This window comes from Sander lucioperca, chromosome 17 (genome assembly GCF_008315115.2).
Source record: "Sander lucioperca isolate FBNREF2018 chromosome 17, SLUC_FBN_1.2, whole genome shotgun sequence".
Classification (NCBI taxonomy): Eukaryota; Metazoa; Chordata; class Actinopteri; order Perciformes; family Percidae; genus Sander; species Sander lucioperca.
This window is the reverse complement of record NC_050189.1, coordinates 15,424,732-15,450,338: the sequence shown is the minus strand read 5'-3', so window position 1 is coordinate 15,450,338 and position 25,607 is coordinate 15,424,732. Positions and strand designations below refer to the sequence as shown.

General features: G+C 41.0%; 1 protein-coding gene across 7 annotated transcripts in view; it reads right to left on the bottom strand.

The window, feature by feature from the left end:
• LOC116042255 (RAS guanyl-releasing protein 2) overlaps positions 1-25,607 on the bottom strand; it is a 56,790-nt gene that overhangs the window by 23,907 nt on the left and 7,276 nt on the right. For 3 of the 7 annotated variants that reach the window (XM_031288366.2, XM_031288364.2, XM_031288367.2), the window contains exons 2-10: positions 18,229-18,250; positions 18,058-18,193; positions 17,713-17,815; positions 17,434-17,490; positions 17,021-17,152; positions 15,077-15,227; positions 13,759-13,932; positions 5,562-5,678; positions 4,885-5,166 (exon numbers count right to left, since the gene is read on the bottom strand). In XM_031288366.2, the coding sequence (XP_031144226.1) occupies positions 4,885-5,166; positions 5,562-5,678; positions 13,759-13,932; positions 15,077-15,227; positions 17,021-17,152; positions 17,434-17,490; positions 17,713-17,815; positions 18,058-18,127 (1,086 nt within the window). In that variant the 5' untranslated portion in view covers positions 18,128-18,193; positions 18,229-18,250. Of the gene's footprint in view, positions 1-4,884; positions 5,167-5,561; positions 5,679-13,758; positions 13,933-15,076; positions 15,228-17,020; positions 17,153-17,433; positions 17,491-17,712; positions 17,816-18,057; positions 18,196-18,228; positions 18,251-25,607 lie in introns of all 7 variants that reach the window. The other 4 variants (XM_031288368.2, XM_031288369.2, XM_031288365.2 and 1 more) reach the window with 3 other exon arrangements.

Sequence of the window (25,607 nt, the reverse complement as noted above, 5' to 3'; positions counted from 1 at the left end):
GCTTTCTTTCCATCTCCTCTCCTCGCTCTCCCCTCCTCCGACTCAAGATAGATCAACTCCAATAAGCGCTGGCATAAGATAATTGGGTATTGACTCTGTCCGGCAAACTTCCCCGGTGCCGCTCAGCTCCAAAACCTGTCAAGATGTTATCTTTCATTTTCAGAGAAAAAATAAAAAGCAGAGCCAGCTGCAATCTCACACCAACACCTGCAGCCTGATTGATTAATCTCTTTTTTAAATACAAAAAGCTTCTCAAATTCAGGAGACTCTTATCTACATCTGCCAAGAAACTTACAAACACACACACTTCATTGCTAGGATCAGACCTTTAGGGATGCCTGGCACCCTTTTGAACGTCATTTTTTTTTAACGTTATTCTACTGTGCTAACCATGCATTTAAAAATCATTTTGGACCATCATGGCAAGGGGAAACATTGAATTATGTAACTAGAAAGACACCAGCAATTCTGAGAAAACTTACTTTAATGCTGAGCCACAGGGCCGTTACTACAAAGGTGAGGTGGTGTAACAAATGAAATGGGATATCAATCTATGGAAAAGCAGATATTTCCAATATGCAGTATCAATAACTTTTGAAAATTCCAGATTCATGTGATTTTGACTAATGGCTGACAAGCACTATCCAGGCATTAGATTCTGGGATTAGTTTCACGATGCTGTGATATTCCTAGAGCACAACTCCTTAGCTCACAATAGATTAACACAGACTTTTATTTATTTAGCAATTATTTTTTAGTGGTGCTGGGATCAAGTCTAAAAAAGGGCTAACATCGCCCCTGAGTCTCACTCACATAAATTGAATCTGTACTAAACTGTTTGCTCAAACATGGGTAACTCACTTGTAATATATAAAAAGGGTAATTTTCTTAATGCTAGTGGTATGCACTGGCAAATGATGCTATTCCCACATCATTTCATATTACAAACTAAATGTATTTTATGGGGCAACAACGTATTTTTGGGGGACTTTTTCCTGTTGGAGGATTTGATTTCTTCCTGTTGGTGTTTGGTGGTTGAGTGTAATAAACACACTAAGTGTAATATAAGGAGAGGAAGATAGTAGTCTATATATAAGTTCCACTGCCGGGATTCCGCCGGATGTCCCTCTTTTCGGCCGGATGTCCGTCACCTTCCTCTTCCTTTGTGTTGGCGTTCTAAACTCTGGTGGATTTCTGAGGACTATGGTTAACTGCTCCTCAGATCTCTGCAGGGTAAATCCAGACAGCTAGCTAGACTATCTGTCCAATCTGAGTTTTCTGTAGCACGACTAAAACTACTTTTGAACGTACACGTTCCACCAAAACAAGTTCCTTCCCGAGGCTATTTAGCAGAGGCACCGTGGCTCTGTCCGGCGATTAGCACCGCCCAAGATGATTGTGATTGGTTTAAAAAAAAAATGCCAATAAACCAGAGCATGCTTTTCTCCCATCCCGGAATGCTGTGTGGACTAGCCAGACCCTCCTCCGCAGCGCTATGGAGGAAGGTCTGGCAATGCAAGACTATTAAGAGAGCAATGTTTTGTCAGCCGAGACCGAGACCGTGGAACGAGTTGCAAAAGGAGTGTAGAATGTTTACACCTTTACAATTTAATAGTAATATTATCAATGTGGTCTCTTATAATAAAAGGCTTTTCTGCAAAAGGAGATAATGATTCCCCTGAGGTCCTGTTTTATGTCGTTTCAAAGTCAAAGCGCCCTTTAGTCTTTAATCAGGATACAGGAACAGACAGAGGTTTCAGTGCAGGTTTACCATTTAAAGTTCAGTGAAGTTCATTGAAGAGATGCTGAAACGCGGGTCGTGACTCTTTGTCCTGGATAAAAGCATGAATCTAAAAAGATGGTATTTGGCAACCAGATAACAGTGTTAAAGCAGTCAACCAAAGATGTAGAAGTAAATGCATGGTTAAATCCCCTCTATTAGAGTGCGGATCGGGCCACATTTTTCTGTCCGAGACCGGCCCGCGTCCGACAGAGCAGTAACCGAGCCCGGCCCGAGCCCGACAGGCATCAAGATATTTATGTCCGAGCCCGACACAGTTAAAATCTCATTTTTTTTCTCATACTAATGACACATTTTCGTTTGTTTGTGTGTAAAGCCCGCTTTGATTAAGCAACTGTAGGAAGGCATTCGGAAATGTCAACAGATGAGATTATCAGCGCACACCGGGGCAACAAGCGCACATTAATAAGCTGTTTTAAATTTAAAATGTTCAATGTGTTAACCTTTCCCGCTTGCTTCGTTCGTCGAGCAGATGAATGAACTTGGCTTTCAGTCTGGGGTTTATTTTTCGGACACCACACACACTGTGTACAAAAGTTAAACTTATTCCACCAACTCTGCTCCAGTTGCATACAACACGTCTGCTTCCTCTTTCTCTATCTCTCTTCTGCCCACTTTTCACACACACACACACACACACACACACACACATACCCACACACACCCACACACACACACACACACACACACACACACACACACTAAGCTCTCTTAAAGGAGCTGCAGCACCATTTTACAACAAATGCCTTATTGCGCTGATGTGACCGAGCCCGACCTGAACCCGACCATAATTTCTAAATATCTGTCCGAACCCGGCCCGGCCCGTCGGGGACTCTACTCTGTATCACTGAAGGTTTTTTTTTTTTACCTAAAGGAACACTCCAATAATGGTACACATGAAATTTAATTTACTCGTCAGTCGGAGTACTACACAGCCTGTGGAAATAGTTACATAATGTTTTCTGTGGCTCTGTAGGAGCTTTCCCAAGTTAAAAAAAAAAAAAATAATCCTTATGATGTCACCAGAGTAATCTGGGCTTCTGGCTTAAAGTTTTTACAGAAAGACTGCATTACAAACAGGAGGTGTAGAGTGCGAAAGAAGTAGACAATTAGGAGGCCATGAGGATGAAAGATGCTATAGAGTATCCCTTTAAAAATGTGTTCATTACAGTTTGAACCTCAATAATTATCAACATATTATCACAATTCAATTCAATTTTATTTATCAAATCAAATCATAACAAGAGTTATCTTGAGACACTTTACAGATAGAGTAGGTCTAGACCACACTCTATAATTTAAAAAGACCCAACAATTCTAGTAAAATCACAGATGACACATCATTTCAACCAAGACCACTCTGGACCATATCTGTATGAGACAACTGAATACTGCATGCTTTGGTTACATATCGTCGCTTCCATGAGGAATTTCTAAGTAATGACAACAACACTGACGGCGTGTCCACATGATACAAGACTTCCGTGATCGTGCACGCGCCCCCACCCCTCCCCAACGCAGTTGCTGGTAACCAAGGAGGACACGGAGGATTAAAAAAACATGATGGACTCTTCAGAAGAGGTCATTATCTTCACTTGAGTTTCTGCGCGGGAAAGTCGCCGGACGACACAATCTTCTGAACATAGTCATACTGAGAAATACAGAGAGAGTGGTGTGGAGCTAATAGTCTTAATTAGCTTTATATCAAGTCATTTGGCAATGAGTTAAATGTAACAGATGTTCATTAATATAAAAAAGTTACACACTAAAGCTTTAGCCTTTTTTTTCATTTCCTGAAAAGCAACGGTTTTGGACATGCAAGGTTTTCACCCGACAGCGACGATATAATCTCCGACCTTTGTCTGTACACAGATTTTGTCCCAGCTGGCTACAGTACAGTCTGTCTGACCAGGAGCCAATTAAATCACAACAGAACAAATTCTGTGTATCAAACAGACTGCCTGTTACACCGCACGGACAGACTGCTGTCTGGCTGGTTATAACGAGTGCTTCCAAATTCTGCACTTCATGATGAGTAACAAACTCACAGCACCTTAATCAGGACCTGATTTTACCCAGTGCAAGCTGTTCTTCACAGATACATCTTTAATCCAAGCCAAACATCTTGCACATGCATAGAGCTGTAACAATTCCACATTTTGCTGTACAATTAATTGTCTCAGAAATAATTGCGACTAACAATATCATTGTCTCTTTCAGTCAAATTTAATATATATATATTCATTTATCCATTACTTTTTTTAAACAAATTCAAGTTTTGAATGAATTCCAGGATACATCTTTTGGTTATATCACTGTTATGTGACCCAGATAATGTAAGACCACAAATACACGGCCTATGAAGTAAACCACGCCTCTTTATTATCATAAAACATTGTTTCTAACTCGTATCCCCCCCTTGTCATTTGTGTTGCTATGAACGTGTATAGGGTCAAGTGCCTACGGAAAAGGATTAGGGCCACATGTCAAAGAAATGTATTTGAGTTTAAAGTCAGAATTCTGAGTTTAATCTCAGAATTCTGACTTTAAGAATATATAGTCCAACCAATAATCACTTTTATAATAAAAATGTGGCATATCTAAACAAAATCAACAATTACCATTCATACGCCTTAAGACCTTAGCTAATGTTAGCAATTACTTGCGGTTAATAATAATAATAATGGAAATTACAATGTTTTCACTCTGTTGTTATTATATACATAGGCCTGAAATACACACACATGCTCAGTATCTATACATGCACTAATGGAGAGATGTCAGAGTGAGGGGGCTGCCCCAAGCAGTTGGGGGTTCGGTGCCTTGCTCAAGAGCACCTTGGCAGTGGTGAACTGGCACCTCTCCAGCTACCAGTCCACCACCATACTTTGATCTGTATGGGGACTTGAACCAGCAACCCTCTGGTTCCCAACGCAACTCCCTATTGACTGAGCTACTGCCACCCACAGAAACAAAGAAACTGTGATTATGTAAAAAAAAAAAAAACAACTGACAATAAGACAATTATGTAATAATTGTTACAGGCCTAACACATGCACATTCTGGCCGCTCTTTGCACTCACCGTGAGCAGGTTGAGCAGGTCTGTGTTGGCGTCGACGTGAGGTGGCGTGGTCTGGATCAGCGCCAGCTCCTGGAGGATGGCGTACAGCTGTTGGGTCTTAGTCAGGTTGACCCGCGTTTTCTCTTTGTCGGCCCAGTCTGGCAGCGCCACGTGCACGGCTATCAGATCTTTCAGATGCACACCGAGGATGGGGAATCGGAAGCCCGAGCACTCAGAAAAGCGCTTGCGGTACTGACTGTAGTTCCCACATGAAGTCACCAGTTCAATGAGGTTGTTAAAAACCTGAGTGAGCACAGGAGGACAACACTCATTTATGGGTGCTGGCAGGAAACCGAAAGCCTCTCTCAAGAGAGATTTGTTTGGAAGAATCAAGTACATTCTGGAAAACTTTGCTCCAGATGGACTTACATAACTGACAAGACTGTATCTCTCCCAACAACCGTTGCATTCAACTTCCCATTTATGTAGCTAAAATTCATACTTCTAAAAAGCCTATGTGTAGGAAGCTTGGCAGCTCACACAGAAGAGAGATGTGGATTACTGAATCAAGATTTAATATCACTTGTTAGCTAAGTGCATCGGCATGCAGTGAACATTGAATTTGTGTGCTCAGTGTCAGGCTGTGGATGCCAGAAAGAGATCAATGATGGTTTTGCGGGGTGTAGCAGCTACTGCACCTTGTTGGTGTCGGCGCTGATGTGGCTCTGCGTGTCTTTGAGGCGAGAGATGGAGCTGTTGCTGAGGCCGCCCACCACGGCCATCAGCGTGTTGAAGTTCTGCAGCTGCAGCAGCTTCTGTGGACGAGAAGGAGGCAAATATTAGGAGCAAGGGCGTAGGTTTTGTTTCAACATTGGGTCTTCCCCAAAACTTTATTTCCTGGCTGAAATCGTTAGAAAACCAAATATCCCACTATACGGATATTCGTTCGTTGGGTATCGATTTTTCAATCTTGGCATTTGAATATTTGCTTTTTGTTTTGTTTTTCCTTAATTACTGTAATAAAGTAGGAAAGATTCAACTATTGGAGAAACACAACCCACAACACGCTGTAACCGACGACCGCTCAAGATATATAAACATGTTTGAGCCCCCTGAACGGTTATTTTTACGTCTTTTGAGTGGGTTCTTTCATTTTTATTGAGGGGGTCAAATCTACCTCTTCTAAATATTGGGGGGGGGACATATGCCCTGCATTCCTCCTAAAATCTATGCCTATGATTAGGAGTGAGGGTGAAAGAGGAGACAGTGAGTGGATGTGTGAGGCACTGCCAAAAAGGATTTTAAAGAGAGCGAAAGAGAGAAGCTGGTTCAGGTTTAAAAAAAGATTTACAGTACAAGGAGTCAGATAGATGCAGTAAAAAAAAAACGTAGAAGCAAAATATAAAGCCAAAGGCAAGTATTCAGCAGCCCACATCCGCACACAACCTAAAGTGAGTTTACCGAGGTTATTACCGAATGCTTTAACCTGTCCATGTCAAACTTAAGCTAACACTTTGTGAATGGCACTCCGCAGGGCTCCCCCCCTGCCCTTCAGCCTGCATGGCATCTCACAGAAAATCAATGGGGTCGCAGCTGTGTGGGATTGATTCAGCTCAAACACCCTTTGGAATCAATTGGCAAAGCAGTGTGAAGGGCAGCCCGGCTTCCCCAGAGTACGTTTTTGCTCAAACTGCACTTGCATGTAGCCGCCCGTCAGCGAAGCCTGAAAAAGGTTTCATTGTCAACATGCCAGGGCTTTTCACTGGGTGTAAAATAAATGCTGTGTATATGATAGGCCTGGGAGATGGATTCATCCAACTGTTATTACACATCCTATTGGTGATGTGGCTATTTATCAAAGCCTGAAGGCACCGACACGTACATACAGAACAGATTGTGAAATGGAGCTTTTCAATGAAAATGACAGGGTTTTTTTTTGTTTGTTTTAAATCATTACGCAAGTCTGTGCAGTCAAGTCTAATGAACATGAGTCATTTGTAATGTGTTCCCAACAGGAAGCTGAAATGGGACATGACTGGCGTACCCTGAGGGAAGCTTTGGGAAAATGTCAAGTATGTCGAGGCTACCTTCTGTGCTGCCTCTAAATACATTTGAAATCAGCTTGAATATCATTTTTGTCCCTGCATGTGCTCGCACTGGGCTACGTTTCTAAATACCAAAATTTAAGGCATTTCAAATTGGCAAAGAATTGACAACGGGATTTCCAGCTGGGATGGTCTGTCTCTGATGTATTCGCCCAAATGTTCGGCCATTCTGTGTCAATGACACAGTCCAAAATGACCTCTGGGCACTACATTTAAAGAGGGAACCAGTGATTATCATTATGTGGACACACTGCCCACTGTTTAAACTGCCAGTAGAGTATATGAAAAGTTATAAATATGAACATGCATGGACAGATTTGACTCTCGTAATTTTTTAAACAATGCCTTCTTGTAACAAGACTCTGCTCTTTGAGGCTGTCCTCAGGCACAGCAGTGCTTTGAGCTGAATGCTAACGTCAGCATGCTAAAGTGCTCCCAATGGCAGTGCTAACATGCTGATCTATACATCTTATTTTAGCATGTTTGAATGCTAATATATGCTAATTAGCACTATGGCTAGCACTATTTTACTTAAAATAATCTGAAAGATGCATAAAAGACAGAGATGATTCTGGACACTGACTACGGCGAGAAAAAGGAGATCAGAGGAGGGGATTCCCAGTCATTTATCCACACATCAAGGCTGGTCAGAATCAGCATCTATCTTCACCACTACACTGTCAAAGCTTCACAAAACACTGGAAAATGTCCAAGTGTTTAAAGTGCCCATATTATACTCATTTTCAGGTTCATAGTTGTATTTTGAGGTTGTACCAGAATAGGTTTATGTGGTTTAATTTTCAAAAAACACCATATTTTTGTTGTACTGCACATTGCTGCAGCTCCTCTTTTCACCCTGTGTGTTCAGGTCTCTATTTTAGCTACAGAGTGAGACATCTCACTTCTGTACCATCTTTGTTGGGATTCGCACATGCGCAGTACCTAGGTAGCTAGCTAGCTGTTTCTCTAACTTCAGTCAGTACAAGGCAGGATTAGCCAGGAGACTTCTTCTAAACGAGGGCACACTTCCAACTTTGCATGGAATACCTGCAGAACAGGGACATGTAAGTAGTTCTTTTGTAGATTATGGTGAACTAGTGTGTGTTGTAGCAGTGTTTTGCCATTGAGAACGAGGGGGCTAACAGCTAGCATGCTAGTGTTAGCATAGCATGGTTTAGCCCCCTCGTTTCGGCTAGTGACGTAGAAAGCCGTGCAGATTTTGACCAGCTCACCCGGAGACTGAAGGCAGGTTACATTCAGAAACCCGTATCTCACTCAAAACAGCATGGATGTTTTTTTTCCAAGTTTGTATGCGTGTGGAAGCACCAGAGACACAAAATAACACCCCAAATCCCAGAAAAAAGTTACTTTTTTCATAATATGGGTACTTTAATAGCAAGGAGGGTGAAACAAGCGAGACAAGAGAGAGATCTGCTGAGGTGTTGGAGTGCTTGTGTATTAAGACAGAGAGGTGTTAAAACCTGCTGAGTCACCCTTAAATAAATGATGAGAGACAGAAGTTTGTTTTGCAGCTGAAGAGAAGGGTAGGGTAGAAAACGGGAATCAATCCAGGAGCAGACTGGCAATGCGTAATGAGGATGCATTCACATTGCACTGCAGGCTATAGGATGAAAAATATTTTCCAACTGCCGACTGCAGCTCCCTCGCGGAGATGAGTGAATTGACACATAGAGTGAGATCCCAGCCCATCTGGCAGACCAGATGATAACATCAAACTGAAATGATGTCAATTACAGTGAAGCCCAGGACGGCATTTAAAGGGATGTCTCTGTAGTGAAAGGACGGCAGTGTCCAGACATATGGGCAGAGAACCATATAAGGCAACGAGCTGGAAACTTTGTTTGGGAATTGGTAGGGAGGGACCAGACTAAACTAAGATTGACCTGTAGATGACCGTAGATGATTCCAGTTGATGAGCATAGAAATAAAGAGCTACATGGATAGATGGACAGATACAACTTTCACTTTAACTTTCATTTGGGCTTAAACACAGGGGGGAACCTTTGCAACCAGCAATAGTTTATCAGGCCAGTGTGCAAAAGACAACTGTCTCCCAAAGAGGAATGAGTGAGCACTCAGTAAAGAAGTGACGGCTGTACTTGCCGGAAAAGGATTAATAGCCTTTGTAGTATCATGGCTCCAGGGTCGGCCCACCACTTTCATCCATTATTGGATGGACTGCCATGACATTTGTATTCATCCACGGTCCCTAGAAGATGAATCCTGACTCTTCCTCTGAGATTGAAATCTTTGGTGTTTACTAGGGCTGTCAAAATGAACGTGATAATAATGAGTGAACGCAAATTCCTTTAACAGTTCTTTTTGATTGCTTAAGCACTATTTTGAAAACCGGGACCGTTTTTTTTTTTTTTTTTTAAACACTAGACACAATTAGCACAACCACACACCCAGTTAGCAGAACACCTCAGACCCTTTGCAAAATGAAACACTCTTGCAAAAACTATACACAAATTTATAAAACCCATATTTTGTTACCATATGAAACGTGTGTTTCATATGACCTAATTCTGTTTGAACCAGTTACACACTGCTGTTGCTGACCTAAATCACTTTTAGCAATTCTACTTCTCAGTGATTAGATTACTGTAAATGAAGTACACAGAGAAAGTTCAAATATACAATAAGTGCACCAAACACTACACAAGACCAATGATGCAGACTGAGGAAAATATAATTAATTTCTCTCCATATACCCAAATCAGTCAACATGTCAACATGGAGAATCACAACAAAACATGTCCCAGTTTGCATACAGCTACTACAGTAGTGTGCATAACACTGTTAGCTCAGCAAACAACAGACAAACATAAAATACTGTATCCAGTACAGGTTACAATTACAGTAAAAGTAAAAGTGCTTGAACTTGATTGGTGTGCAATCAGGTGTTTTCGTGATGGCTGTGTTTCACAGATTGGCTCATAGGTGTGGTCATTTCACAGTTAGTGCTTTGGAATTGCAAGGTAGTGACATCATGATATACTTCTTTGTGTTTAGGGTTTTGCAAATCACTGTGTGTATTGTTTTGCAAAAAGTGTGAGGCTGACATTTTGGTGCACATCTGGGCAAATGTTTTGCTCCTTGAGTGTAAGGTTTTGATAATTGTGTAATACGTTTGGTTTCAGTGTGTAAGCCATCGGCAAAAACTGTAACGCCACTAATTTCGCCTTCTGTGATTTGGGCCTTGGGCCGCTCCGTAGTTTGGGAAATCAGGAAACGATGCAGCAGTTATGTTGTGGGTAACTATCAGAAACAGTGGATAAAGAAAACGGACTTTTCAACGGCAAGTTGAGTGTCAAAGCCCTTCCAGATGGTTCTCTCCACAAGACTAAAATTATTTGCATGTACTGTCGATGTGAACTGAGTTACCACCGTAACGTTGAGTCTCAAATCCCACTGGAGCATTAAAAGCTTGAAAAATATCTCTTTAAAAGTACATTTAGAACAGATACATTTACATTTACATTTAGAATGGATACAAAATGTGTGATTAATTTGCGATTAATCTCAAGTTAGTTATTTTTCGATTGCTAAACGACACTGGGCACCACTGAAGCCACATGAGCAAAACTCAAACTACAGTCTGCACTACGAACAGTCACCTGAGCTAAACAGGTCACATCTCCTGCAAAACTCATTCTAAGCAACACAACACAACACACGTCTCAAAACAGGCTCAGTGCAGCAAAACACAATGAATAATCCTCACTGAGATAACACACACTGTCACTCAGAACACACTTTCTCTTTAAAGTGCTCATATTATGCTCATTTTCAGGTTCATAATTGTATTTAGAGGTTGTACTAGAATAGGTTTATGTGGTTTAATTTTCAAAAAACACCATATTTTTGTTGTACTGCACATTGCTGCAGCTCCTCTTTTCACCCTGTGTGATGAGCTCTCTGTTTTAGCTACAGAGTGAGGCATCTCACTTCTGTTCCATCATTGTTGGGAGTCGCACATGCACAGTAAGTACTGCTAGCTATTCAGTTGCAGAGTATGAGGGCGTGCCATGCTAGCACATAGGCGTCGATTTCGGTGGGGACGGTGGGTACGCGTACCTACCAGATTTCGTCATGAGTCATTTTGTACCCACCACTTTTTTTGAAAACCTTGAGCTCAATTTAGTTAAAAAAAAAAAAAGTCCATAACACATATAATTCTTGAGCGACAGATGCCAAAAAATCCACAACAATCTCTATCCCCACAGGGCAGGCACAGACACAGCCGCTCTGCTGCTGCGCTGGCTGCACGCTTCTCTGTTCACAACACTGCCTGTCGGGACATTCTGCTTAACGTGAAAAAAAGCTTAACGTGGTTTAATGTACCTAAACAACGATCAATGATCACCAAATTTCTCATGGCCATATCTTGTAATGAACACTTAAGTCTGTCAAAAGAACTAAACTGAAATCCAAGTTATTATATAAGCGTTGTCTTCTTCATTGGCGCCTATGGCGTGGAAAAAGCTTGTACCTAATCAATGATTACCAATTTTCTCTCTCATATTGCTCTTCATAACCACTGAAAACTGTCAAAAAATTGAACCAGAAATGTGGTGATGATTGATCGTTGTTTAGGTACATTAAACCACGTTAAGCTTTTTCACGTTATGACTTATAAACCCCATGAGAACCGTGGGGAGTCAACCCACAGCCGCTCCGCTGCCCTGCTGAAAATGTGAAGCAGAAACGCTTAATGTCAGATAACGTCCATAATAATTGGAATTTGGGTTAGATTTTTTGACAGTTTTCAGTGGTTATGAGGAGCAATATGAAAGAGAAATTTGGTAATCATTGATCATTGTTTAAGTACATTAAACCACGTTTTTATTCATTAGTAAGCTACAGGACAGCGTCTTTCAAAACATGACCTGCGCGAAAGAGAGAAAAAGAAAAAATAATGCGTCATTGTACCCAGCACCTCTGGAAATGTACTTCCGAATGCGTCTCTGTCCCCAACACATTTCAAACCAAACTGACGCCCATGTGCTAGCAGCTAGGCGAGCATTATAACGTGTTACAAAGTGAAGCACGTTTGTCTCTGAAGTAAAGGCTGGACTTCAATAGAGCTGTTTGGAGCAGTTTGTGAACAGTGTTTTCTGTTGGAGATGGTAAGTCCCTTTGGGGTGGACTTTGGGCTTTTTCACTTTGTAAACCTATAACATGCACAAAAAGATATATAACACAATAAAGGAAAGGGGAAAAGCCAAAAAGCATAATATGAGCACTTTAAAGAAAAGACATTTATGCAATATACCAATTTTTACGTAAACAAGATGGAATGAAAAGCAGCAGTTTGCTTCAATATAGTATTTTATCTCTAGTAATATATGGAATTACTGAAAAAAAACTAAAGGTGCATAATAGTAACAAAGAATAGTGTGACTAATCCTGCCTCTCTCCAGCATCATGCGGCAAGTTTTCTATATCACACTGGATGTCTGCATCATCTATAAATACTAATGAGTGTGGTGTTTCCATAGCTTTCACCTCCATTATAATACAACAAGACACCTGCTTAAGCTTTCAGCTAAAATTGCCATCAGCAGTGTTTGATAGGCACCAGGCTGACATCTATTCTGTTTTGAATGTGTGGTTAACAGTTAGTTAGTTAGTTAGAACAAAGTGCTGTAAATCCACAGGGCTGTGCACATTGTGGTTAAAGCCATGGGATAAGTGTGTAGAGTTTTGAAAACTGTGTTCAAGCAATGAAAAACGAACTAGAGTTTGGTCCACATGAACTGCTGCTGTGCAGACTGTAGTTAGAGTTTTGCACATGTGACTTCAGTTGTTCCCACCGTCGTTTAGCAATCGAAAACAAAACTGTAACTGTCAATATTTTTATACTTCAATATTTTAATCGATTGACAGCCCTAGTGTTTACATTAAATATACAGACAACTATTGTACTATTATAATGGCTCATGTTACCCAAAATGCCCCGCAGTTTGTTTGTTCCTCTCCCACCTGTCATTCCCTCTCTGTACCTGAACTTGTATATGCAGCTATGAGTCATGCCACTTGCATACACTCTCCACTGATCCCTCTATTGTAGGATGCATCATTGAATTCTTTCTAACCAACAGGAAGTGTACAGTACATACTGTATAATGAATTGATGACACACTCTGTCTTAATTTTATATTGTTTTCCGCAAATAGCTCAGCTTCGCTTTTGGGAATTGTTGCATTTTATTATCCATTTGTGAAAATCATGTATCTCTATTTAGGTGAGTTTCATTCTTCCAAATACATATTTACATGCTCCTCCATCGTTTGAGAGAATTTTACAACCCCTTAGGCCCATAAAAACCTTTGGATAATGCCAAAAAAATGCTTTAATACCCAGCTAAAACAAGACTTTCTTAATTCCTAGACGCTTTCCTCTGACAGCAGCATTATGCGAAAGAGCTCCCAGTCGGCATCTTAACATGCTAATACCTCTAAAGCCTTTTTAAATTAAATTCACTTTTTCTTACAATTTGTGCCACTGAATGGGAAATGATCGCCTGTGTGTGTGTGTGTGTGTGTGTGTGTGTGTGTGTGTGTGTCATCTAGGCTTCACCGTGACTTTTCCCTCTTCTCTCCCCGTCACATCTCTAATTCACCTTTCTACGACTTTCTCCCATCTTTCTCTGTGGCTCCAGGCAGTCTGTCTGCTTCTATATGTACCCTGAAGCCCACATCCTCCGCCATCTCTGTCTTAAAACCTCAACAGTAAACAACCTTAAAGGGCCCCGCAGACAGACCTGTGCCACTCTGATGAAGTGGGAGATGACGGCGGCTCTCTGCGGGGCAGTGGGCTTGCTGAGCACCATCAGCTGGATCCATTGGGAGACGCTGTTGAAAAGCGTGATGAAACGCTCCAGGATGGGGTTATCCACTGTGCAGCCATGCATCACAAAGCTGTGGTAGTCCTGAAACTAAAAGCAGGAAAAGGCATTACACATTTAGTTTCATATATCAAATTTAAAAAAAAAGCATACTTCCTCAAAATCATCCTCAGAAATGTTGTTGTAAAAGGTCTATCACAAAAGACACTGTTGAGTTGCATTTTGGGAAATTTGGCATCTAGTGTTTTTGAGATTGACCCACACTTGAGACACAACTCAGAATATCCCAGGCTCTGCTGCTTGATTTTGACATTTCTTTGTTTAATTTGTCTCCTATATACTGTATCTCCCAGCTTTATAATAGTGCAACACTAAAGTGCTGGAATGCCCCTTTTCATTTTGGGATATATGCTTATTCGCTTTCCTGACGAGACATAGATGATACCACTTTCATGTCTGTATGGTAAATATGCAGCTTGAGGTAGCAGCTGGTTAGCTTAGCATAAAGACTGGAAAGGGTAAAACAGCTAGCCTGGCTCTATCCTAAGGTAACAAAAGTCACCATCCAGCACCTCTAAAGCTCACTAATTAACACGCTATGTTTTGTTTGTTCAATCTGTATAGACACAAACGTGTAAAAACAACAATTTACTATTTTACAGGGAGTTCTGTGCCTTACTATTTATTGGCTCTGTCCAAAGGATTTACCTATGGAAGTGTATTTATCAAATTGTTGAACTAGTCCTTGAAGGCAGCAATGTGGATAACAAAGCAGTCAATCTTTATTCTGGGAAATATAAAAGAAGACAGATTTGCTTTCACCTACAATAGTCTAAATGCAGAAGAGTATCATTACAGACTGCACCAATGCTGCTCTATATTTATGTTTCCCATGGCTTATTTTGTTTTATATTGAGCCAGAATATCTTTTAGAAGAGAGACAAAGACAAAGCCAAGACAAATCACTCCCACTGCCCCCATCTTGCCACCAGCACCATCACACTTGAATAAATTATCATCGTGCATTTAAATCAGCACACACCCAGTCATTGCCTTTGCTTCCCAAAATAACACTCAAAGAGCAAAATGTTTCCAGAAAACAAATATAATTACTGCCAGTTAAAGTGGATTTGAACCGCAATTGCTAAGCAACTATCAAGCCAGCAGCAGGTGAAATTACTAGAGCATTCAAAGAAATTAGGAGCTGTAAACACAAGATTGTGGGCAAACTGACCAGGATCTTGCAGAAGGATTTGTACTCCAGGTAGGTCAGGTGTTCAGCCAGTTCACAGGAATCAAGGTGGTCAAACAGCAGGGACATCTTCCTCTTTTTGGACACTGATGGGACACGCTGAGTCACCTGCCGCTTCCATTTATACGACGGCCTGAGAGGGACAAGAAAGAATATTTAATGTTTGGATAGATATTTAGAAATGATGGTCGGGTTCGGGTCGGGCTCAGCGCGATAAGGCATTTGTTGTAAAATGGTGCTGCGGCTCCTTTAAGAGAGCTCAGTGCGCGTGTGTGTGTGTGTGTGTGTGTGTGTGTGGGGGGGGGGGGGGGAAGTGGGCAGAAGAGAGATAGAGAAAGAGGAAGCAGACGTGTTGATGCGACCGGAGCAGAGTTGGTGGTATAAGTTTAACTTTTGTACACAGTGTGTGTGGTGTCCGAGATAAACCCCAGACTGAAAGCCAAGTTCGTTCATCTGCTCACCAGAAATGGGAGTTTAACCCCGACATTCATTTTATAACGTCGGCCCTGGAGGTAACGAGTCTCCCCTGGTTTTCTGACCACAGTGGAAACGAAGCAATCAGGAAAGGTTAACACATTGAACATTTTAAATTTAAAACAGCTTATTAATGTGCGCTTGTTGCCCCGTGTGTGCTGATGCCTCATCTGTTGACATTTCCGAATGCCTTCCTACAGTTGCTTAATAAAAGCTTTCCACACAAAAACGTAGCCTACATGTGTCATTAGTAGGCTATGAGAAATAAAATTACATTTTAACTGTGTCGGGCTCGGGCCGGGTTCGGACACGGCTCTGTCATATGCGGGCCGGCCTCGGACAGAAAAATTCGGCCCGATCCGGACTCTAGTGTCCTCCCCACCAGGGAAGTTTTGAGCATCAACAACTTAATTTTCCTGTATTCGGATACACTTTTATGTAGCAATTTAAGGTGGGAATCCCTTTATTGTAGCCTATGTGAAGAAGAAAAAACACAGATGACAATTCAAAATATATCAAAAATATAATGGAAAGTATGTTGTTGCGTGTCATTGGGCATTTTTAAGTGGGTATATGGAAATCCTGGGGCTTTCTTAGTGGGTATACTGCGTATACCTGCGTATCACGTAGACTACACCACTGGCCGTGGCTACATACGTAGGTACGTGTAGATACGTCGCTCGGCCGTGGCTTGGTAGCGTTGCATTTCCCCCGACTCATTTCCTGGTTCTCCTTCCCCTTCTCCATAAACAACATGAAATCAAGGAGAGGGTTAACTTTTCCTGCTACAGATTCCCCACCGTGGTCAGAAAGCACAGGGGAGACACTTTGTTTCTCTCTATGACTCTAGAGGCGCTACTCGCTCCGAAGCTAATCGCCGTCACTCTCTCACTCGCTCTACCACACACTCCCTACGCATACACACATGCCGGCCCTGCTATTCTCTTAAAGAGATCGACGCACACACCAACGCGCAAGTATAAACTTCAGGCCACTTACGTAGGCTATGGCGAAAGCTCTGCGTGGAGGACAAAATTGTCATTGTGTAAATATTTTGTGAAAGCACCAACGCATAAGTATAAACTTCAGGCCACTTACGTAGGCTATGGCAAAAGCTCTGCGTGGAGGACAAAAATGTCATTGTGTAAATATTTTGTGAAAGCACCAATAGTCAACCCTACAATATTGTTTCGATATCGAGATATCTGGTCAAAAATATTGTGATACTTGATTTTCTCCATATCCCCCAGCCCTAATAAAAACTATCAAACTTTTTTGTAAAGGGAAGTTGAGGTCACACAGAAATGGCTTTTATTGGAATAGGAGGTCATTGACCCTGCATACTGAGAACACAGGCAATAAAAGGGCACGCTGACATAAACACCCACAGACAGAGACATTCATTCACACTGTCAACAACATGGTACAGCTTTCAGCAGCCAGTTCACTCACACACTGTCGAGGTCAATGAGCCGACTCTGGCTCTCGTTGCCCTCGGTGGTCAAGAGGTCTTTAAAGTCTTTGATCTGGTCGGCCAGCTCCGGGCTCAGATTGAACTCTGCTGGAAACTCAGAGATCCAGTACCTGGAAGGCACAACAAAGAGATGAAAAGGATGGAAAACAGTGCAAGGGACATAGACTTGTTTACATCTACACAATAATGTGACACTAAGTTTAAGACCTTGATTTAGTTGGTTTACATGATGATAGAAAGTGACTTTTTGCCAAGTTATACAATTTCTGTATGACATGGAGTTACTGTCAATATTCAACTGTAAACTCACAAACCCATGAATGAATCATCAGACCAAAGTTCAGAGAGGAATTGCACCAGAAGGGGGTAAAAGAATGAATAAGTTTATTACTTGACCAGGTGGCATATTCTTGTTCGGCGCTCAGCAGTGCTGCTCTCCTCTTGAGATCTTATCTAAAAGTCAAGGTGCAACTTTGCTTCAAATTCCCCTTTTCAGACTATAATAAACTGTTTTAAATCCCATTCAAATTCAACAGACTTAGGAGAAAGAAAAAAAGATAAACAACAACAACAGATCTGGCATTGAATCCATTTTTCAGTCAGAGTAATATTGTAGACGAACACCAAAGAATACATGTCTGAGGTAGTAGAAAACAAGGTTGAAGGATACTTGAGCACTAGCTTCTTAGCCAAGTCGGTCGAAGGGATATACCAAGGGTGCATCATGAGAAACATGCGGACCAAGGAAGCATCCTTCAAGGTGCCGCTCTCATCTATGAGAAGAAAATAGGATGTCACTCATCATCACCTGATATCAATTAGTGTGTATCTATTTTGGTAGTCAGTGTGAGTTGTTGTCTGACCACCAACATGCACAACAGCAAACATTTTGACAGAAGACATAGATTCCAAATGATTTACATAAAACATAATGCAACAATTCTTCTTTTTATTGACTCACTTTGAAATAAATGTAATTATCTATTTCAAAGAAACAGTGTGTAAAATGACCAACCGAAGGCTTGGATGCTCGCTTCCACCAGCTCGTCCACCGCGGCCGACTGCTCCGATAATATGGACTCCATCGTTCCTTTCCTCTGTGCTTTTCCCCTCGTTTCTCTCTCTCTCCGGTTTGACTCTCGTGCCTCTCACTGAACACAAAAGAAGATGAAAAGAAGGGATCAAAGGCGAGCAAAACGGAGTAATTGCTGTGTGAAGCACAGAGAGAGAAAATGAAATTCATAGTTGCTGCGTATTTGGAATAGTTGTGTGGTCGGTTATTTTGCATCCTACTTCACGCTGCAGAGATACAGTATAACCAGTGAGTGTTTACCCTACATTTAAAACTGGTGAATATAATGGGGATATCTGCCAGTCAATGTCAGCCCCTAACTGATATGATGGTTTGATTTGACCCAACAAATTCAAGTTGTCAATCTGCAATCCTGCACTGAAACAAGTACTTGAAAGCAATACTTGAGTAAAAGTACAAGTATCTTACCAGAAAATGACTTTGGTAGAAGTTAAAGTCATCTTTTAGAATATTACTTGAAATTACTATTACTGTACTTAAGTATCAAAAGTAATTTTCTGATATTAAATGTACTTAAGTATTAGAAGTGAAAGTAAAAGTTAAAAAAAACTTTGGTTATGAACTTTAGCGCCAAAAATGTGTTAAGTTATCTTCATCACCACTGTCGTCGCGGTGGTCATTGTCTGGTTACCATGGCGGCAGAGCCTGCAGCAGGTGCTTCCATGACGCTATCAGTTATTATGCTTCCTCCTCTTCTTCTTTAGTTTTGGCCTATGTTTTTTTTTTTTTGCCGCTTGGCAACAAACAGGCATTATGTCACCAACTGGAATGCAGCATGCATTAACTTGCAATCTAGGAGCAATGATTCGCTAAACCTGCTTTTTTCCAGTGTAACAAATTTCTTCTGATTTTATTTTGTAGTAACGAGTAACTAAGATGCTTAGGGGAAATGTAGTGGAGTAAAAGTATACATTTTATTTAGGAAATGTAGTGGAGTAAAAGTAAAAGTTTCCGTAAATATAAATAACGAAGTAAAGTTCAGATACGTGAAAATTCTACCTAAGTACAGTGACAAAGTATTTGTACTTTGTTACATTACAACACTGACTGAAATGTGTTCTACTTGAAGGAGCACAATATAATTGGTCCAGCTTTCAGCGGAGAGTTTAAATGTCTCATCATGACTGAGAAGTGATTACAAAAACAATACATTGTGGCTCTCTTATGTGAACGCCAGCAGCCATACAGCATACAATTGGAGAAATTATGACTTGTAACAAGATGAGATATGACTCTTCAGGAAAATTCTGATCAAAAATATGTGTTCAGTGGTAACTCTGTACACCTTTTGATAATTAAAACTGCAGATACATTTTGGTCAGCAGTCAAAAGTATTGAGATTCAATACCTAGCCCAAAAGTTGATGTGAAAATGTTTTATTTACCAGAAGTTATGCAACAGCTCTGACTCGTAATGAGTCATTTTGATCTGATAAGTACGTTTTTTTTAAGCCACATTGAGGTCAAAGCACGCTGAACTGTCTAGATATGTCATAAGGCATGTGCGGGGCTGCCTCTAAGGATGAAGTCAGGTGACATATTATAAATAGCAAAAAAGTCTGCATAGGGGGGAGGTCGGGGTGGATGAAAAGGACGGTCACTGCTCGATCCGTACCGGAAAGCCCATTTGTTTTACGCTTGTGCAAAGATGGTTTAGGTTAGGCATTGACCTGAAATGGTTAGGGCCAGGATAGCCCATTGGTCAGGAGATAGGTTCAAAACAAATCGGTTAATTTCCAGTACAGATCGGTTAGTAACAAAGACTTTCACCCAGAAGACTGTTGGTTGTGTCCCGTGTGAGACCAAAAGTCAACGTTGATGTATTCAAACTTGCGAACGCAACTTAAGTTACTTAACAATCGTACCCAGGGTCTTTTCCTAGACCTAAGTTTATTTGTCAAAACCTAACCAAGAAGTTTAGTTGCCTAAAGCTAACCATGTAGATTATTTGTCTAAACCTATCCAAGTACTTTAGTTGCCTGAACCTAACCACATAGTTTAGTTGCCTAACACTAACCAAGTACTTTAGTTGCCTAAACCTAACCAAGTAGTTTATTTGCCTAAAGCTAACCAAGTAGTTTATTTGCCTAACGCTAACCAAGTAGTTTAGTTGCCTAAACCTAACCAAGAAGTTTAGTTGCATGAACCTAACCAAGTAGTTCAGTTGCCTAAACTTAACCAAGTAGTTTAGTTGTGTAAACTAACCAAGTAGTTTCGTTGCCTGAACCTAACCAAGTAGTTTAGCTGCCTAAAGCTAACCAAGAAGATTAGTTGCGTAAACTAACCAAGTAGTTTAGTTGCCTAAAGCTAACCAAGTAGATTAGTTGCCTAAAGCTAACCAAGTAGTTTAGTTGCCTAAAGCTAACCAAGTAGTTTAGTTGTGTAAACTAACCAAGTAGTTTAGTTGCCTAAACCTAACCAAGTAGTTTAGTTGTGTAAACTAACCAAGTAGTTTAGTTGCGGTCCTGACCACACAGCCATATGTGCGAATTGGGAGTGAGAATGTGTTGGATGGTTAACATGTTGCACTGATGCAAATTTAGAATACAAACAACATAATATTGATGGCAGAATATGTAGACAGTTTAGCCTGCTTTTGACTTGATGATGTAGGTTATGAAAAAAAATGGAAATGCATGATGGCATTGTGTCATACATGTGTTGCAGAGAGAGTTAAGAAAGAAATGTGTACTTGTAGTTTTCTTGTTGATTGGTTAAGTCCTCACAGCAGGGAACCATGGCAACCTCATCTTACTGCCCAGTCAATACACATACACACACCTCTACACAAATGCACAAAATATATGATTTTACCTAGAGAAGTAGAAGTAACCCGAGGGAATCTATTTACTCTATAATCCTGGATGAGTATATTGAGTCTGAAACAGTCAAATACACTAATCCAATCTCCTATAACGGTTGCTGCTTGATCTTGGTATAAAATAGGAGATAAAAGAAGCCACTGGATATTTTGGTGTGTTGCTGATAAGCGTGAAGGTAACGCTGAGGTTATGCTCGAGTGACAAAGTTAGGCTACATAATCCACAACACAGCACGCTGCTGGATCGACTAATGGCCGTTTAATGTTGTGGTTCTGTGGCAGAGTGTGATGAGTATGTGTATGTATCCTTTGTGCCTGACACAATGAAGCCTTCCCCTGCGCTGTCTCTGCTGCAACGCGGTGGGCGGACACACTCAATTACAGGCTTCACGAGCTGTCTCAGCTACACACATTCGCACATTTCTACAGGGATGGAGGGAAAAGAGAAAATGGAGAAGGAGAGGGAAGTATAGCCCTAAAGCTTCAATCATCAGTCATACAGCGAGAGTGAAATGACGAGGAAAGAGGGAAATACTGAACCTCAAATCTGTGCCTTTATAAAGAACGGGGTCAGATTATGGAGAGAGAAAGTGTAAAGAAATGACAGACCACAGGACCACAATCAAAATGATGTGCTGTTAAATATATACATTTACATTTTTATATATATATATATATATATAGAACGATGAAATCGCCAGATGACGGTCCTTTCCGGGGGCCGTGGTAGTGGAGTTAATCCAGAAAAAGTGAGCGTCATGTGGCGATGTCTTGAGTTTAGGCACCAAAATGACTCGTTAGGTTTAGGAAAAAGATCAGATTTGGATTAAAACACTCCCGAGGAATGAAAGTATTTTCATTTTCGCCACATAGTGAGCTCCGCTCTCCGTCTTGAAAGTGCTGTGTTTTATGTTGACACCACGTTGTGCTATTTCATTTTGAGATTATTTTCCATTGGATATTGAAGTTCATAAATAGGTGTTTTGGCATGGCTGGCCGAGTGGCACTATATCCATGGTATTGAAAGGGGGATTTAATTCTTGCATGTTTTGTTTTGTTTTGTTGTGCATGATCAAAAACCATCCCCCCCTCTACTTTTTTCACAACCCGCACACTGTATATATATATATATATACGTATATATATAGCTATGGTTAGACATGAAAGTTCATGTGAAGATGCTAAGATCACCACAGGAAATACGTCTCTGAGCCATAGAGCAGTGTTGTATGTCTGAAACCTCAAAGAAAAAACACACCCAGACCTGTGACATCTGGCTAACAAAAAGAAAAAAACAGACACCACTGCTCATATGTCATGAATAGAATCAGAAGGGAAGGGGCCCTAGAGTGTATTATTGCCACCAACATGAGCCATTATTAATAAAAGCCATCCAGATCTGTGCTGAAATGAATTTCTCGTTTTCATTTCTGCATTTTTTGCTTTTCAGTTCAGAACAGTCTGTCCTCAAGAGCGGCAGATGCAAGGACATCTGGAAGGATGGGTTACAGTGCCACCTGTGCAAAGGGGGAACCTGCTTTTAACAGAGTCTATTCTGGCACTGCGGCACAGGCTGATGATGATACTGTCTTACCATCCATTCATCATCCCGCTGACAAGAGGTCTTTGTCGCAGCCCAGAGAACAAGTCTCATCTCTTGCTTTGAGGAGGATTCAGAGACTGATTTATCCTTAACAGCCTCCCCCCTTCTGCCTTTTCTGCAATTCTTTAAGTATTTTCCCCATATAATTTCTGATCATGTTTCTATTACCGTAAAGCGGTAAATTGATTGTTAGGTAGCGCACGCTGTGAGAGCTTTTGGTGTCATCCTTGGTTGCCTGGTGACAGCGATCCAGGGCCATAGATCAGGCAGATTAGGAGTGGGTTGGGGGCGCAGCGGGGATAAAGGGAAGCTGAAGGGTGCCTGGTCAATCCTGGCAATGCGGAATCTGTAGTGTGCTGCTGGTTTCGTGGGCACTGAAAATGTCAGATCCTCCGGCTCGACACGGAAAGACACCTTCTCACTGCCGTCCTTCTCATTCTCACTTTTATAGCCATAAAACAACATGAAAACTGTTCACCACTTCATAATACCTGTGCAACCCTGTCTCCTAAAAAATGACATTCCCATACAATGAAACTCCATTCTCAATTATGGTTCAAGGGAAACGTATTTTCCAGTGGCTGGCACACATTGTGAAAACAGTTGCTGTTTTAAACATGTTGTGAATTTACACAAAACTACTTGAGATGATGGGTAAAAATAAGTACTTCGGTTACATAATTTAAGTATGTGATGTTGGTTAAGTATGGTGCATAAACAAATCAACGCTAACTTTTGGTTTCACACAGCTGTCTCTTGGGTGAAAGTGTGTTTGTTTGACCCATCTATCTACTACAGCCTTATCTCTACATGGGTTTTCATGGACTTTGATTAGAAACATATTTGTAATAAGAAATAAAATGTGTTATGTATAAAATGAAATCCGGGACAAAATATGTTTCCTGAGAATGCAGTTTTGTTGTATGGGAACGTTATTTCTAGCAGATAGGGCTAACCTGTGGCACACCCACACATTTTTCACTTGTAAAAAGTAAAATACAATATAAATTGAATGCTTTATCTGCAGTTCCTAATGCTTGTGTAAAGTGCGTATACATTTTCTATGCAATGGAGTAAATTAGGGTGTTTATAGATTCATTTTCCCTGCCTAAATCACATCAGGCTATGCTAAGTATGCCTTCTTACAAAGCCCACACATTAGAAGGAAACTGGCTGCATAAATCTTCAACATCTTTTTATGTCTTGGAATTGACACTCGCACTGATTGATGATCAGACACTGACAGACACACAGATAATGATATCCATCCTGCTATTGATATTCCCATAATGGGCTCATTTCCATGCTAGTAAATACGCAGAGCTGATGCACAGTCTCCATACAGCCATTGATTCAGTTTCATTCCCTCTACAATGGTCCTGAGGTAAAAGATGTGGATGCATTTATTCTCTCTGATTAGCTATAAGGCTGGCACTGTTCATTCTGCCTTACACACAAACATGTTAAAAAAATTCTATCTCCAGCATTTTAGCCACACGACTAACGTGATGCACTGACTCTGTCATCTAGAGTCACCATCAGGTCAAAACTATTTATCCAATCCTTTGGTTTATGACCAAAAACCTACAAAATACACACTGAAACAAGATGGTGAACATGATAAACACAGTACTAAACATCAGCATGATAGCATCGTCACTGTGAGCGTGTTAGCATGCAGACGTTAGCATTGATCACCACTGGGCCCAAGCACAGCGTTAACAGAGCTACAAGTCTTGTAAAGACATCACTATACAACCCTGTTCCTAAAAATTACGTTCCAAAACTGCATTTTCAATTATGTTTCAAGGGAAACAAATTCTCCAGTTTTTTTTATTTTCTGACCAGTGCACTTGGTGAAATGGTCGCTGTTTTAAACACGTGGTTAACGTTAAACCTGAATTGAAACAAAACTACTTGTTTTAAGGTTTAGAATAATATCATGATTAAGGTTAAAATAACTATGTTTGTTATGTAGTTTAAGTATGTAATTTAAGCATGTTACGTACTTTAATTAGAGGTCAGTTTTCCATCCTTTCATCATGCCACAACTAAAAACGCTTTAGCCTTAGAACAAACCCATCCTGGTGGCACAGTGTAAATGTAGTTTATGGGTTGATAGTGGAAGACACTTGTTTATATGTGGTAACCATAAAAAAACAAATCGTATGTCTCAAATGAATATGATCATTGATTTACTGTAACTTTAACCCAAGTTTGGAAAGTGAGAGCCAGTAATCTGCATTTTAGAGCTTTATCTCATTTTTCAGCCTGGTGACGCCATGTGGATCAAATTACAAGACTGAAAAACACACCACTTCTTCATGTTATACACAAACCACCCATATCTCTTGCCTAACACCCCCTAGTTTGTTTCAGGAAGTTGTAGCAAGGGTGCATGATGGGACAGATTTAGTTCTCCAGAGGGGCCTACAGAGCAGCTGTTGACAGGCTCTATTTACAGACTGCAGGGTACTGAGAGCAGGAAGGGAAACGTTTCCTTTTCCCTGGACACACTGAATGCCACATCGGTGGGGGCGCACCGGCTGCGAACTGAGATTAGCAGCTACAGTATTTCCTTAGGGACGGAGGAGTGGGGGGTGACACGGAGGGAGGAGAGGAGGAATGGGAGATAAAGGGAGGCAGGAAGAGAGCGTACTCAACCTCTCTTCAGCCCAGTCAAACATGGAAAGAGATTGTTGGCTGAAGAGGGCAAAATATCAAATAGGGAGGGAGAGTCATGATGGAAAACACAGGAGGAAGAAAAAAATGCCACTTGAATCGCTCTCAAAAGCTAAATATATATATGTGAAGGAGGCAAGCAGCACTTTTTCATACGAAAATATGCACATTTCACAATGTGTTGCTTGGACATAGCAGCTGTTAGAGTGTAATGTTTTATTTCGTCCTCCAAAACGAAAAAGGTCACGCATCCTGTTCCACATCTGGCACACTCTCATATCCCACATCTCAACTTTCTGACTTCAAATGAAAAGTGTCCTGTGCGAGACAGAAAGGGCATTGCATGCGCCCCCCCCCGGCCCCTACT